This window comes from Salmo salar, chromosome 19, assembly GCF_965601325.2.
Source record: "Salmo salar chromosome 19, fSalSal1, whole genome shotgun sequence".
NCBI classification, from domain to species: domain Eukaryota; kingdom Metazoa; phylum Chordata; class Actinopteri; order Salmoniformes; family Salmonidae; genus Salmo; species Salmo salar.
Window position 1 is genome coordinate 86,087,501 of NC_138309.1, and position 15,000 is coordinate 86,102,500.

Sequence of the window (15,000 nt, forward strand, 5' to 3'; positions counted from 1 at the left end):
TGGTTAGCTGCTGCTTGGCTAGCTGCTGCTTGGTTAGCTGCTGCCTGGCTGCTTGGTTAGCTGCTGCCTTGGTTAGCTGCTGCTTGCTAGCTGCTGCTTGGTTAGCTGCTGCTTGGCTAGCTGCTGCTTGGCTAGCTGCTGCTTGGTTAGCTGCTGCTTGGCTAGCTGCTGCTTGGTTAGCTGCTGCTTGGTTAGCTGCTGCTTGGTTAGCTGCTGCTTGGTTAGCTGCTGCCTGCCTGGCTGCTTGGTTAGCTGCTGCTTGGTTAGCTGCTGCTTGGTTAGCTGCTGCTTGGTTAGCTGCTGCTTGGTTAGCTGCTGCTTGGTTAGCTGCTGCTTGGTTAGCTGCTGCCTGCCTGGCTGCTTGGTTAGCTGCTGCTTGGTTAGCTGCTGCTTGGTTAGCTGCTGCTTGGTTAGCTGCTGCCTGGTCGCTGGCTGCTTGGTTAGCTGCTGCTTGGTTAGCTGCTGCCTGCCTGGCTGCTTGGTTAGCTGCTGCTTGGCTAGCTGCTGCTTGGTTAGCTGCTGCCTGGCTGCTTGGTTAGCTGCTGCCTGGCTGCTTGGTTAGCTGCTGCCTGGCTGCTTGGTTAGCTGCTGCCTGGCTGCTTGGTTAGCTGCTGCTTGGCTAGCTGCTGCTTGGTTAGCTGCTGCTTGGTTAGCTGCTGCTTGGTTAGCTGCTGCCTGGCTGCTTGGTTAGCTGCTGCTTGGCTAGCTGCTGCTTGGTAGCTGCTGCTTGGTTAGCTGCTGCTTGGCTAGCTGCTGCTTGGTTAGCTGCTGCCTGGCTGCTTGGTTAGCTGCTGCTTGGTTAGCTGCTGCTTGGCTAGCTGCTGCTTGGTTAGCTGCTGCTTGGCTAGCTGCTGCTTGGTTAGCTGCTGCTTGGTTAGCTGCTGCTTGGCTAGCTGCTGCTTGGTTAGCTGCTGCTTGGTTAGCTGCTGCTTGGTTAGCTGCTGCTTGGTTAGCTGCTGCCTGCCTGGCTGCTTGGTTAGCTGCTGCTTGGTTAGCTGCTGCTTGGTTAGCTGCTGCTTGGTTAGCTGCTGCTTGGTTAGCTGCTGCCTGCCTGGCTGCTTGGTTAGCTGCTGCTTGGTTAGCTGCTGCTTGGTTAGCTGCTGCTTGGTTAGCTGCTGCCTGCCTGGCTGCTTGGTTAGCTGCTGCTTGGCTAGCTGCTGCTTGGTTAGCTGCTGCCTGGCTGCTTGGTTAGCTGCTGCCTGGCTGCTTGGTTAGCTGCTGCCTGGCTGCTTGGTTAGCTGCTGCCTGGCTGCTTGGTTAGCTGCTGCTTGGTTAGCTGCTGCCTGGCTGCTTGGTTAGCTGCTGCTTGGTTATCTGGGATTTATAGTGGATCTCTATTTAGCTACAGCTGTTTGTAAATCAGAGCGAAAGAAAGAGGAAACGTCATGAAGGCCTCGTTGTGAATTGACAACTGACAGGAACAATCCCAAATGGCAAATTATTCCATATACAGTGCACTACTTTTGACCAGGGCATTGGCAGTATCCAAAGTAGTGCACTATATAGGGAACATTTGGTATTTGGTATTTTACTAGGATCCCCATTAGCTGTTGCAAAAGCAGCAGCTACTCTTCCTGGGGTTCCACGCAGAACATGAAACATAATACAGAATGACATAATACAGAACATCAATAGACAAGAACAGCTCAAGGACAAGAACTACATAAAACAAAATTTAAAAGGCACACGTAGTCTACATATCAATATATACACACAAACTATCTAGGTCAAATAGGGTGTCATTTGGGTGGCACACAAAGCATTAACAGTCCCACTGCAGGGGCCTACGTTAATGATAACCATGAGGAAACAGGAGTATAAACAGGTAGATGTTAGAGATGAAAATTAGTACACATGTTATTTTCTATTCTAGATTTTAATAACTGGAAAAACTCAGGACTTTAAAGTGGCAAAACCAAAAAAAGGAATAACGCCCTTAGTTGAGATAGATCACAGGAAAATATGCATCACACATTTAAACCATTTTTTATAAGCAGCGAACGGTTAAACTGCCAACAAAATCAAAACACAGGACAGATGTTGGAAGAAATAACATATTGAAGCTTTTGTCACAAACTGCCATTTTTTTTTGCAAATGATTGGGGCACATCTATTAAAAGAAAGTGCAGTTTTTCTGGATTGTAGTGATTGGGCGAAAGCATAAGGAAATATTTAACCAGCCAATTGCAGTCAATTACTTTGATCACGACGACTGTGTTTGTAATCTCTCAGTCACTCTACTCCTTTGGCTGTCTGACAGAGGGAAAACAAACATGTTATTTCTCTCTCTCTCTCTCTCTCTCTCTCTCTCTCTCTCTCTCTCTCTCTCTCTCTCTCTCTCTCTCTCTCTCTCTCTTTCTCTCTCAACCCCTTCATCTTCCTCTCTTTCTCCCCTCTCTCACTTTTTTCTCTCTTTCTTCACCAGAACATGCTGGTGACTAATACGGTTTGGCAGAACGGCCACAGCTCTCTTCAGGCTTAAATATCAAACCAAACATTTCCTCTGCTGAGAGGGGTGGTCAGCCTGGAGCAGTACACTGAGGCTCCGTCCCAAATGGCACCCTATTCCCTATATAGTGCACTACTGTTGACCAGAGCCAACGGAAAGACCTGGGTCACGGGTGTCAAATTCACTGGCCCAGAGAAAGATAGAGAGAGAGAGAGAGAGCGAAAGAGACAGACAGGGAGAGAAGAGGAGAGGGAGAGGATAGGAGAGAGAGGGGAGTAGAGGAGAGGAGATGTAGAGAGAGGAGAAGAGATGTAGAGAGCAGAGGAGAGGAGATGTAGAGAGAGGAGAGGAGATGTAGAGAGAGGAGAGAGAGGGGAGTAGAGGAGAGGAGATGTAGAGAGAGGAGAGGAGATGTAGAGAGAGGAGAGAGAGGGGAGTAGAGGAGAGGAGATGTAGAGAGAGGAGAGAGAGGGGAGCAGAGGAGAGGAGATGTAGAGAGAGGAGAGAGAGGGGAGTAGAGGAGAGGAGATGTAGAGAGAGGAGAGAGAGGGGAGCAGAGGAGAGGAGATGTAGAGAGAGGAGAGAGAGGGGAGTAGAGGAGAGGAGATGTAGAGAGAGGAGAGAGAGGGGAGTAGAGGAGAGGAGATGTAGAGAGAGGAGAGAGAGGGGAGCAGAGGAGAGGAGATGTAGAGAGAGGAGAAGAGAGGGGAGCAGAGGAGAGAAGATGTAGAGAGAGGAGAGAGAGGGGAGTAGAGGAGAGGAGATGTAGAGAGAGGAGAGAGAGGGGAGTAGAGGAGAGGAGATGGAGAGAGAGGGGAGCAGAGGAGATGTAGAGAGAGGAGAAGAGGGGAGCAGAGGAGATGTAGAGAGAGGAGAGAGAGGGGAGCAGAGGAGATGTAGAGAGAGGAGAAGAGGGGAGCAGAGGAGATGTAGAGAGAGGAGAGAGAGGGGAGCAGAGGAGAGGAGATGTAGAGAGAGGAGAGAGAGGGGAGTAGAGGAGAGGAGATGTAGAGAGAGGAGAGAGAGGGGAGCAGAGGAGAGGAGATGTAGAGAGAGGAGAGGAGATGTAGAGAGAGGAGAAGAGGGGAGCAGAGGAGAGGAGATGTAGAGAGAGGAGAGAGAGGGGAGCAGAGGAGATGTAGAGAGAGGAGAGGAGATGTAGAGAGAGGAGAAGAGGGGAGCAGAGGAGAGGAGATGTAGAGAGAGGAGAAGAGGGGAGCAGAGGAGAGGAGATGTAGAGAGAGGAGAGAGAGGGGAGCAGAGGAGAGGAGATGTAGAGAGAGGAGAGGAGATGTAGAGAGCAGAGGAGAGGAGATGTAGAGAGCAGAGGAGAGGAGATGTAGAGAGAGGAGAAGAGATGTAGAGAGCAGAGGAGAGGAGATGTAGAGAGAGGAGAAGAGATGTAGAGAGCAGAGGAGAGGAGATGTAGAGAGAGGAGAAGAGATGTAGAGAGCAGAGGAGAGGAGATGTAGAGAGAGGAGAAGAGATGTAGAGAGCAGAGGAGAGGAGATGTAGAGAGAGAAACACTAGAGATACATTTCCTCAGTTGTTATGGGAGAGAAGAGGGGTCGGTCAGGAGCGAGGGCTCCCGACCGACCCAGGAATGACGACTGAGACTGAGAGACTGACAGCACATGTAAAATTCATAGCGTCCCTTGGGCCTGGTAACTGAGAACTGGGCTCAATTGGCTCCCCACTATTAAATGGTTGTTGATGCTTTAGCTAAAACTTTAATGGACCTGGTCTGTAGCTGGTAATGTAATGTCTACACTGCTGATGAACCTGGTCTGTAGCTGGTAATGTAATGTAATGTCTACACTGCTGTAGAACCTGGTCTGTAGCTGGTAATGTAATGTAATGTCTACACTGCTGATGAACCTGGTCTGTAGCTGGTAATGAAATGTCTACACTGCTGTAGAACCTGGTCTGTAGCTGGTAATGTTATGTCTACACTACTGATGAACCTGGTCTGTAGCTGGTAATGTAATGTAATGTCTACACTGCTGATGAACCTGGTTTGTAGCTGGTAATGTAATGTAATGTCTACACTACTGATGGACCTGGTCTGTAGCTGGTAATGTAATGTAATGTCTACACTACTGATGAACCTGGTCTGTAGCTGGTAATGTAATGTCCACACTGCTGATGTACCTGGTCTGTAGCTGGTAATGTAATGTCTACACTGCTGATGAACCTGGTCTGTAGCTGGTAATGTAATGTAATGTCCACACTGCTGATGAACCTGGTCTGTAGCTGGTAATGTAATGTAATGTCTACACTGCTGATGTACCTGGTCTGTAGCTGGTAATGTAATGTAATGTCTACACTGCTGATGTACCTGGTCTGTAGCTGGTAATGTAATGTCTACACTGCTGATGTACCTGGTCTGTAGCTGGTAATGTAATGTCTGCACTGCTGATGAACCTGGTCTGTAGCTGGTAATGTAATGTCTACACTGCTGATGAACCTGGTCTGTAGCTGGTAATGTAATGTATATACTCATGTTGTGACTCCATCTCAGAACGGTTCTTAAATATTACAGCAAAGAAAACAACCGCTAAACTCATCTAGGTATAGGAGGAGGAAGAGGAGGAGGAGGAGGAGGAGGAGGAGGAAAAGGAGGGAGGAGGGAGGAGAGGGAGGAGGAGAGGGAGGAGGAGGAGGAGGGAGGAGGAGGAGGAGAGGGAGGAGGAAGAGGAGGAGGAGGAGGAGGAAGAGGAGGAGGGAGGAGGAGGAGGGAGAAGGAGGAGGAGGAGAGGAGGCGGAAGAGGAGGAGGAGGAAGAGGAGGAGAGGGAGGAGGAGGAAGAGGAGGAGGAGGAGGAGGAGGAGGAGGAGGAGGAGGAGGAGGGAGGAGGAGGAGAGGAGGAGGAGGAAGAGGAGGAGGAGGAAGAGGAGGGAGGAGGAGGAGGAGGAGGAGGAGGAGGAGAGGAGGAGGAGGAGGAGGGAGGAAGAGGAGGAGGAAGGAGGAGGGAGGAGGAGAGGGAGGAGGAGGAAGAGGAGGAGGAGGAGGGAGGAGGAGGAGAGGGAGGTGTGTGTGTGTGCGTGGATGCGTACAGCGAGCAGAGAGAGAGAGAAAGACACCAGGTCCCCTTATAGGTCAGTTCTCTGGACAAAAGATATGGGTCTGAGGGGTTTGAAGGAAGAGAGAACAAGAGAAGGGGAGAAAACGCTCAGAGGTATAGAATAAAAAAAGAGAGACTCTGCCACGTACCTCCAAGTCGTTGAAGAATAAGTGCGTGTCTGCCAAGTTAAAGATCATCTCTTCCATCCTCAGTCCCAGTGACACAGACGTCGGGGGATCCTGGAGAATATCACCAATACATCATGTCAAATAATACAATAGATACAAAGGATCATCAAATATGTAATCATACAGCTACTTGTAAATAAAATAGATTGATGCATTGATGATGTGCTGCTTTTTGTTGTTGTTGTGTCTGTGTGTTCTTGCTGTGTTCTTTGTGTAATTATTGGTGTTGTATATTGACTGGTTCAACACCATTTCTCCTTTTGGGATGAATAAAGTACTACCCTATCCTACTGTACATTAAACATACACCAGAAACCAAAAGAAACACACACGCGCAAACAGTTACTGAGCATTACAAACAGTTACTGAGCATTACAAACAGTTACTGAGCATTTACAAACAGTTACTGAGCATTACAAACAGTTACTGAGCATTACAAACAGTTACTGAGCATTACAAACAGTTACTGAGCATTACAAACAGTTACTGAGCATTACAAACAGTTACTGAGCATTTACAAACAGTTACTGAGCATTACAAACAGTTACTGAGCATTACAAACAGTTTACTGAGCATTACAAACAGTTACTGAGCATTACAAACAGTTACTGAGCATTACAAACAGTTACTGAGCATTACAAACAGTTACTGAGCATTACAAACAGTTACTGAGCATTACAAACAGTTACTGAGCATTTACAAACAGTTACTGAGCATTACAAACAGTTACTGAGCATTACAAACAGTTACTGAGCATTACAAACAGTTACTGAGCATTACAAACAGTTACTGAGCATTACAAACAGTTACTGAGCATTACAAACAGCTTCTGAGCATTTACAAACAGTTACTGAGCATTACAAACAGTTACTGAGCATTTACAAACAGTTACTGAGCATTACAAACAGTTACTGAGCATTACAAACAGTTACTGAGCATTACAAACAGCTTCTGAGCATTTACAAACAGTTACTGAGCATTACAAACAGTTACTGAGCATTACAAACCGTTACTGAGCATTACAAACAGTTACTGAGCATTACAAACAGTTACTGAGCATTACAAACAGTTACTGAGCATTACAAACAGTTACTGCGCATTACAAACCGTTACTGAGCATTTACAAACAGTTACTGAGCATTACAAACAGCTTCTGAGCATTTACAAACAGTTACTGAGCATTACAAACAGTTACTGAGCATTACAAACAGTTACTGAGCATTACAAACAGCTTCTGAGCATTACAAACAGCTTCTGAGCATTACAAACAGTTACTGAGCATTACAAACAGTTACTGAGCATTACAAACAGTTACTGAGCATTACAAACAGTTACTGAGCATTACAAACAGTTACTGAGCATTACAAACAGTTACTGCGCATTACAAACAGTTACTGAGCATTACAAACAGTTACTGAGCATTTACAAACAGTTACTGAGCATTACAAACAGCTTCTGAGCATTTACAAACAGTTACTGAGCATTACAAACAGTTACTGAGCATTACAAACAGCTTCTGAGCATTACAAACAGCTTCTGAGCATTACAAACAGTTACTGAGCATTACAAACAGTTACTGAGCATTACAAACAGTTACTGAGCATTACAAACAGTTACTGAGCATTACAAACAGTTACTGAGCATTACAAACAGTTACTGCGCATTACAAACCGTTACTGAGCATTTACAAACAGTTACTGAGCATTACAAACAGCTTCTGAGCATTTACAAACAGTTACTGAGCATTACAAACAGTTACTGAGCATTACAAACAGTTACTGAGCATTACAAACAGTTACTGAGCATTACAAACAGCTTCTGAGCATTTACAAACAGTTACTGAGCATTACAAACAGTTACTGAGCATTACAAATCATTACTGAGCATTACAAACCGTTACTGAGCATTACAAACAGTTACTGAGCATTACATGTTGATTTAGAAATGATAATTAATAACTGATGAGTTTATTTACAAAACGATATATATCAACACATTTCTTCCTATTTGTGTTTTCTCATCAGAAATGATCATAGGTACCTTTGTGTGTGTGTCAAACATGACTATTTTCTGATTTTTAATTCATAGATTTTATGAACATTAGTTTTTTGCAAAACACATTATATCCATTGTTTAGATGGAATGGAATGTTCGTATCCTGTAAATTTTATCCTGTGTATTTTATCCTGTGTATTTTATCCTGTATATTTTATCCTGTATATTTTATCCTGTAAATTGTATCCTGTATATTTTATCCTGTATATTTGCCTGTGATATGTGGTTGTCTAACCTAGCTATCTGAAGATAATTACTGTAAGTCACTCTGGATAAGAGCATTTGCTAAATGACTAAAATGTCCAATGTAAATGTTTTACATAAAGATCACATATTAATGAATTAAATTATTATTATTGTTATTTTAAATATTGATTTCACAAACGCATCATTTGTACAGATATTTATTAAAAATGTAGTTTTTTTATTACACTGGACTGTGTGAAACCTAGCAGTACTACTTATTTACCTGAGAATGAGGCAGATATATGTTTTAATTGATTTTATTTAACCTTTATTTAACTAGGCAAGTCAGTTAAGAACAGATTCTTATTTTACAATGACAGCCTACCCCGGCCAAACCCTCCCCTTACCCGGACGACGCTGGGCCAATTCTGCGTCGCCCTATGGTACTCCCGTTCAGTGCCTTAGACCGCTGCGCCACACAGTATCCTAAATAGCATATTGCTACAAAACATTATTATTTTTTCTCTCTGAAATGAAACCATAAAGTGATAGATTATTAAACAAATACATGTCTGTCATTGAACAACCCCATGCCATGATTAGATATAAAATTAAAAAAAACACACACCAATCTCTTTCATAATTTCTTTAAACAATAAAATCTAATTTACCAACATTTCTGAAAATGAGTATAGCATTTTGGAATGAAACTCTTGAACTGATGACCATTGGAATTGTCCTAAATTCCAGAACACTACGACCCCATAAAGAGAAGAAGAAATTCTAGAGATTTAAAAGAAAGTTCTGCTTTTGTTTACGACCTTTCAGAGGGAACTAGAATAGCCTCCAGAACGGCCAGGCAGAGACGAGGGAGAGTTTCATTAATGTAGTAACAGCGCAACTCGTCTTAGATGGGGTTGAGCGATATAGACGAGGACAGGGTCGTAACCTTATCGTAAATACTCCATTCTAAACATACTTGCGTTGATGCGTCATCTAGCTGGCTGCAGTAAAGCACAGGCGCACACACACACACACACACACACACACACACACACACACACACACACACACACACACACAATTCAACCAACTGCCCCCCCCCCCCCCTGAAGTTTCCCAAGCTTCTAAACAATAGGAAGACCTTAACATAATGTGAACAGTTATTTGATCTAACAATTACCCAAAATAAATTGCGATCATTTAATTGTGTTATTTTTGTAATCAAGATAATGAGGCACAAAAAAAAAGAATACCTCTATCGTCAAAAATACATTTTTATATTAGCTGAGTGTTTCTCAAGCCAAAATAATATTGATACACCACGTTAGACATAATTGCAATTTTTCACTTAATTCTAAATTGTGTTATTTATTCCCCCCCCCCCCCCCCCCCCCGTCTTTCCGCCTCTGTAATGTAATATTGTCTGTAACAGTGATATGGACGGCCCTGTCTGTCTGTAAGATAATACGGAGAGAAGAGAGACTTGGGCTCTAAATAGTTAATGAACCAGTGACAATGGGCTTTCCCCCCATTTTCAAACCAGACAGCAACGAATGCAAAGCATCTCCAGACAAATTGAGGAGAAATATATTATTACAAAAAAGAGAAAAGATGATGGTGTTTCCAAGAAGGACCGCATTGATATTCTAATATATAACAGTAGGTGCTGTCCTGCAGTATTCATTTAAAAAGTCAATGCTTTTCAACCTTAATAATCAGTCTTTCTCAAAGCTGCATCTGTTTCTGACGATATAGGTGCATCATCGTGTTAATCTGTGTTTATCCACTAGCGGACAACCAACTTTGTGAAAACGTCGTCGCACGGTTTACTTTTCACTGAATACGTCGCCTAAAATACATAAATCATTTTCTACATTTCACCAGTGTCTTGGCAAAAAGACACAGAGAAATATAATATTTCTTTTAAGTCTCTCTCTCTCTCTTGCTCTTTCTTTTCGTGTGTTTCTCTAAGCTTGGTTAAATTGTAAACTTGATGTACTGTAACACAGAAATCAATTACTTCATAATGTGTTTTATTCTATTGATTACAGTCTTCCATTTCTAATATGCAGTAACAACGACACAGAGACTATAGCTAGTTGTGGGAGGACGAGGGTCTCTGTGTGTTGCAGGCTTACCAGCCTAATGCTACGAGTGCGTACGCAGTGTGTGTGTGTGTGTGTGTGTGTGTGTGTGTGTGTGTGTGTGTGTGTGTGTGTGTGTGTGTGTGTGTGTGTGTGTGTGTGTGTGTGTGTGTGTGTGTGTGTGTGTACGTGTGTGTGTGTGTGGTGTGTGTGTGTGTGTGTGTACGTGTGTGTGTGTACGTGTGTGTACGTGTGTGTGTGTGTGTGTGTGTGTGTGTGTGTGTGTGTGTGTGTGTGTGTGTGTGAGGACCAGAGGGAGGGATTAAAGAGTTAAAGCACCTAAAGACACACCTGAGCTTTGCACTGATTACCTGTCACACCCTACAATGCATCACAACGCCCCACAACGGTAATGTCTTCACTGAAACCACACAAGAAGAACTTAATTCTCCACTCTTTGGGTGGCTATCTTTTTTTTTTCTTTTCTTTCCAAACCCCCAGTTTGAATCAATCTTTCAGTCAGAATTCATCAAAAAATAATGAGTCTGTGTCCCCACCCCTCCTCCTTCATTCCCTTTTCTCTTCCACCTCTGGAATAGTTGAAGTGATTTAGTCTCACAAGCAGACAGGGGAAAACAGGATGGGGGTAAAGTGCTTCTCTCTCTCCGTCCGGGCCGGGGCCAGTGAATCCTTTCCAATTAAACCTAAACAGTCAGTCAGTCAGCGAGGCGAGGCGAGGGAGTTAAGACAGGCCAGGAGGCTAGAGACCCACTGTTGTCACTGCTACAGCCGCAGCCCCATTACACCACCTGTCCCTGGTCGTCAGAACTATCAACAGGGGCGCCAAGTCCCCCCAACCCCCACATAACCCCCTCCCCCTCGACCCCACACCCTATCCCCTTAAAGCTGTACCCCATCCACAGATGGCCTCAGACATCAGTTTCATGGGCCAGAGCTGCCTTGATGCCAATTAGGAGAACTGATAAGCACAGCAGTGGTGTGTGTGTGTGTGTGTGTGTGTGTGTGTGTGTGTGTGTGTGTGTGTGTGTGTGTGTGTGTGTGTGTGTGTGTGTGTGTGTGTGTGTGTGTGTGTGTGTGTGTGTGTGTGTGTGCGCGTGTGCATGTGTGTTCGTACACATCTCTATTTATAGGCCCTGGTCAAGCCTGCTCAACAGCTAAAGGAAAGAGGGGAAACGATTTGTTTATGCCACTCAGATGAAGACAGTATAATGGGGTGGGTTGGAGAATGGATCTGCCTTGGCCTTGTTGTTAGGTAGTTCACATGTAGTTTTTACAGATCTATCATCTATGATGTGGTAGTTTACAGGTAGTCTATACATCTATGATTATGTCCTGGTCCCCTAGTTATAACCTGTTCTGTCCTGGTCCCCTAGTTATAACCTGTCTCTGGTCCCCTAGTTATAACCTGTTCCTGGTCCCCTAGTTATAACCTGTTCTGTCCTGGTCCCCTAGTTATAACCTGTTCTGTCCTGGTCCCCTAGTTATAACCTGTTCTGTCTGGTCCCCTAGTTATAACCTGTCCTGGTCCCCTAGTTATAACCTGTTCTGGTCCCCTAGTGATATCCTGTTCTGGTCCCCTAGTTATAACCTGTTCTGTTCTGGTCCCCTAGTTATAACCTGTTCTGTCCTGGTCTCCTAGTTATAACCTGTTCTGGTCCCCTGGTTATAACCTGTTCTGGTCCCCTAGTTATAACCTGTTCTGTCCTGGTCCCCTAGTTATAACCTGTTCTGGTCCCCTAGTTATAACCTGTTCTGGTCCCCTAGTTATAACCTGTTCTGTCCTGGTCCCATAGTTATAACCTGTTCTGTCCTGGTCCCCTAGTTATAACCTGTCCTGGTCCCCTAGTTATAACCTGTTCTGGTCCCCTAGTTATAACCTGTTCTGTCCTGGTCCCCTAGTTATAACCTGTTCTGTTCTGGTCCCCTAGTTATAACCTGTTCTGTCCTGGTCCCCTAGTTATAACCTGTTCTGTCCTGGTCCCCTAGTTATAACCTGTTCTGTCCTGGTCCCCTAGTTATAACCTGTTCTGTCCTGGTCCCCTAGTTATGACCTGTTCTGGTCCCCTAGTTATAACCTGTTCTGTCCTGGTCCCCTAGTTATAACCTGTTCTGTCCTGGTCCCCTAGTTATAACCTGTCCTGGTCCCCTAGTTATAACCTGTTCTGTCCTGGTCCCCTAGTTATAACCTGTTCTGTCCTGGTCCCTTAGTTATAACCTGTTCTGCCCTGGTCCCCTAGTTATAACCTGTCCTGGTCCCCTAGTTATAACCTGTTCTGTCCTGGTCCCCTAGTTATAACCTGTTCTGTCCTGGTCCCCTAGTTATAACCTGTTCTGCCCTGGTCCCCTAGTTATAACCTGTTCTGTCCTGGTCCCCTAGTTATAACCTGTTCTGGTCCCCTAGTTATAACCTGTCCTGGTCCCCTAGTTATAACCTGTTCTGGTCCCCTAGTGATATCCTGTTCTGGTCCCCTAGTTATAACCTGTTCTGTTCTGGTCCCCTAGTTATAACCTGTTCTGTCCTGGTCCCCTAGTTATAACCTGTTCTGGTCCCCTAGTTATAACCTGTCCTGGTCCCCTAGTTATAACCTGTTCTGGTCCCCTAGTTATAACCTGTCCTGGTCCCCTAGTTATAACCTGTTCTGTCCTGGTCCCCTAGTTATAACCTGTCCTGGTCCCCTAGTTATAACCTGTTCTGGTCCCCTAGTTATAACCTGTTCTGTCCTGGTCCCCTAGTTATAACCTGTTCTGTCCTGGTCCCCTAGTTATAACCTGTTCTGTCCTGGTCCCCTAGTTATAACCTGTTCTGTCCTGGTCCCCTAGTTATAACCTGTTCTGTCCTGGTCCCCTAGTTATAACCTGTTCTGTCCTGGTCCCCTAGTTATAACCTGTTCCTGGTCCCCTAGTTATAACCTGTCTCTGGTCCCCTAGTTATAACCTGTTCTGTCCTGGTCCCCTAGTTATAACCTGTTCTGTCCTGGTCCCCTAGTTATAACCTGTTCTGTCCTGGTCCCCTAGTTATAACCTGTTCTGTCCTGGTCCCCTAGTTATAACCTGTTCTGTCCTGGTCCCCTAGTTATAACCTGTTCTGTCCTGGTCCCCTAGTTATAACCTGTTCTGTCCTGGTCCCCTAGTTATAACCTGTTCTGTCCTGGTCCCCTAGTTATAACCTGCTGTCCTGGTCCCCTAGTTATAACCTGTTCTGTCCTGGTCCCCTAGTTATAACCTGTTCTGTCCTGGTCCCCTAGTTATAACCTGTCCTGGTCCCCTAGTTATAACCTGTTCTGTCCTGGTCCCCTAGTTATAACCTGTTCTGTCCTGGTCCCCTAGTTATAACCTGTTCTGCCCTGGTCCCCTAGTTATAACCTGTCCTGGTCCCCTAGTTATAACCTGTTCTGTCCTGGTCCCCTAGTTATAACCTGTTCTGTCCTGGTCCCCTAGTTATAACCTGTTCTGCCCTGGTCCCCTAGTTATAACCTGTTCTGTCCTGGTCCCCTAGTTATAACCTGTTCTGGTCCCCTAGTTATAACCTGGTCTGCCCTGGTCCCCTAGTTATAACCTGTTCTGTCCTGGTCCCCTAGTTATAACCTGTTCTGGTCCCCTAGTTATAACCTGTCCTGGTCCCCTAGTTATAACCTGTTCTGGTCCCCTAGTGATATCCTGTTCTGGTCCCCTAGTTATAACCTGTTCTGTTCTGGTCCCCTAGTTATAACCTGTTCTGTCCTGGTCCCCTAGTTATAACCTGTTCTGGTCCCCTAGTTATAACCTGTCCTGGTCCCCTAGTTATAATCTGTTCTGGTCCCCTAGTTATAACCTGTCCTGGTCCCCTAGTTATAACCTGTTCTGTCCTGGTCCCCTAGTTATAACCTGTTCTGTCCTGGTCCCCTAGTTATAACCTGTTCTGTCCTGGTCCCCTAGTTATAACCTGTTCTGGTCCCCTAGTTATAACCTGTCCTGGTCCCCTAGTTATAACCTGTTCTGCCCTGGTCCCCTAGTTATAACCTGTTCTGTCCTGGTCCCCTAGTTATAACCTGTTCTGTCCTGGTCCCCTAGTTATAACCTGTTCTGGTCCCCTAGTTATAACCTGTTCTGGTCCCTTAGTTATAACCTGTTCTGTCCTGGTCCCCTAGTTATAACCTGTTCTGTCCTGGTCCCCTAGTTATAACCTGTCCTGGTCCCCTAGTTATAACCTGTTCTGTCCTGGTCCCCTAGTTATAACCTGTTCTGGTCCCCTAGTTATAACCTGTTCTGTCCTGGTCCCCTAGTTATAACCTGTTCAGTCCTGGTCCCCTAGTTATACCCTGTTCTGTTCTGGTCCCCTAGTTATAACCTGTTCTGTCCTGGTCCCCTAGTTATAACCTGTTCTGTCCTGGTCCCCTAGTTATAACCTGTCCTGGTCCCCTAGTTATAACCTGTTCTGTCCTGGTCCCCTAGTTATAACCTGTTCATGTCCTGGTCCCCTAGTTATAACCTGTTCTGTCCTGGTCCCCTAGTTATAACCTGTTCTGTCCTGGTCCCCTAGTTATAACCTGTTCTGTCCTGGTCCCCTAGTTATAACCTGTCCTGGTCCCCTAGTTATAACCTGTTCTGCTCCCCTAGTTATAACCTGTTCTGCTCCCCTAGTTATAACCTGTTCTGTCCTGGTCCCCTAGTTATAACCTGTTCTGGTCCCCTAGTTATAACCTGTTCTGGTCCCCTAGTTATAACCTGTTCTGTCCTGGTCCCCTAGTTATAACCTGTTCTGTCCTGGTCCCCTAGTTATAACCTGTTCTGTCCTGGTCCCCTAGTTATAACCTGTTCTGTCCTGGTCCCCTAGTTATAACCTGTTCTGTCCTGGTCCCCTAGTTATAACCTGTCCTGGTCCCCTAGTTATAACCTGTTCTGTCCTGGTCCCCTAGTTATAACCTGTTCTGTCCTGGTCCCCTAGTTATAACCTGTCCTGGTCCCCTAGTTA

General features: G+C 45.3%; 1 protein-coding gene across 1 annotated transcript in view; it reads right to left on the minus strand.

Moving 5' to 3' along the window:
• The window catches only part of eya1 (EYA transcriptional coactivator and phosphatase 1), a 160,662-nt gene that overhangs the window by 49,787 nt on the left and 95,875 nt on the right, over positions 1-15,000 (minus strand). The window contains 1 exon segment of the mRNA XM_082966021.1: positions 5,662-5,751. Coding sequence (XP_082822147.1) covers positions 5,662-5,751 — 90 coding nt within the window.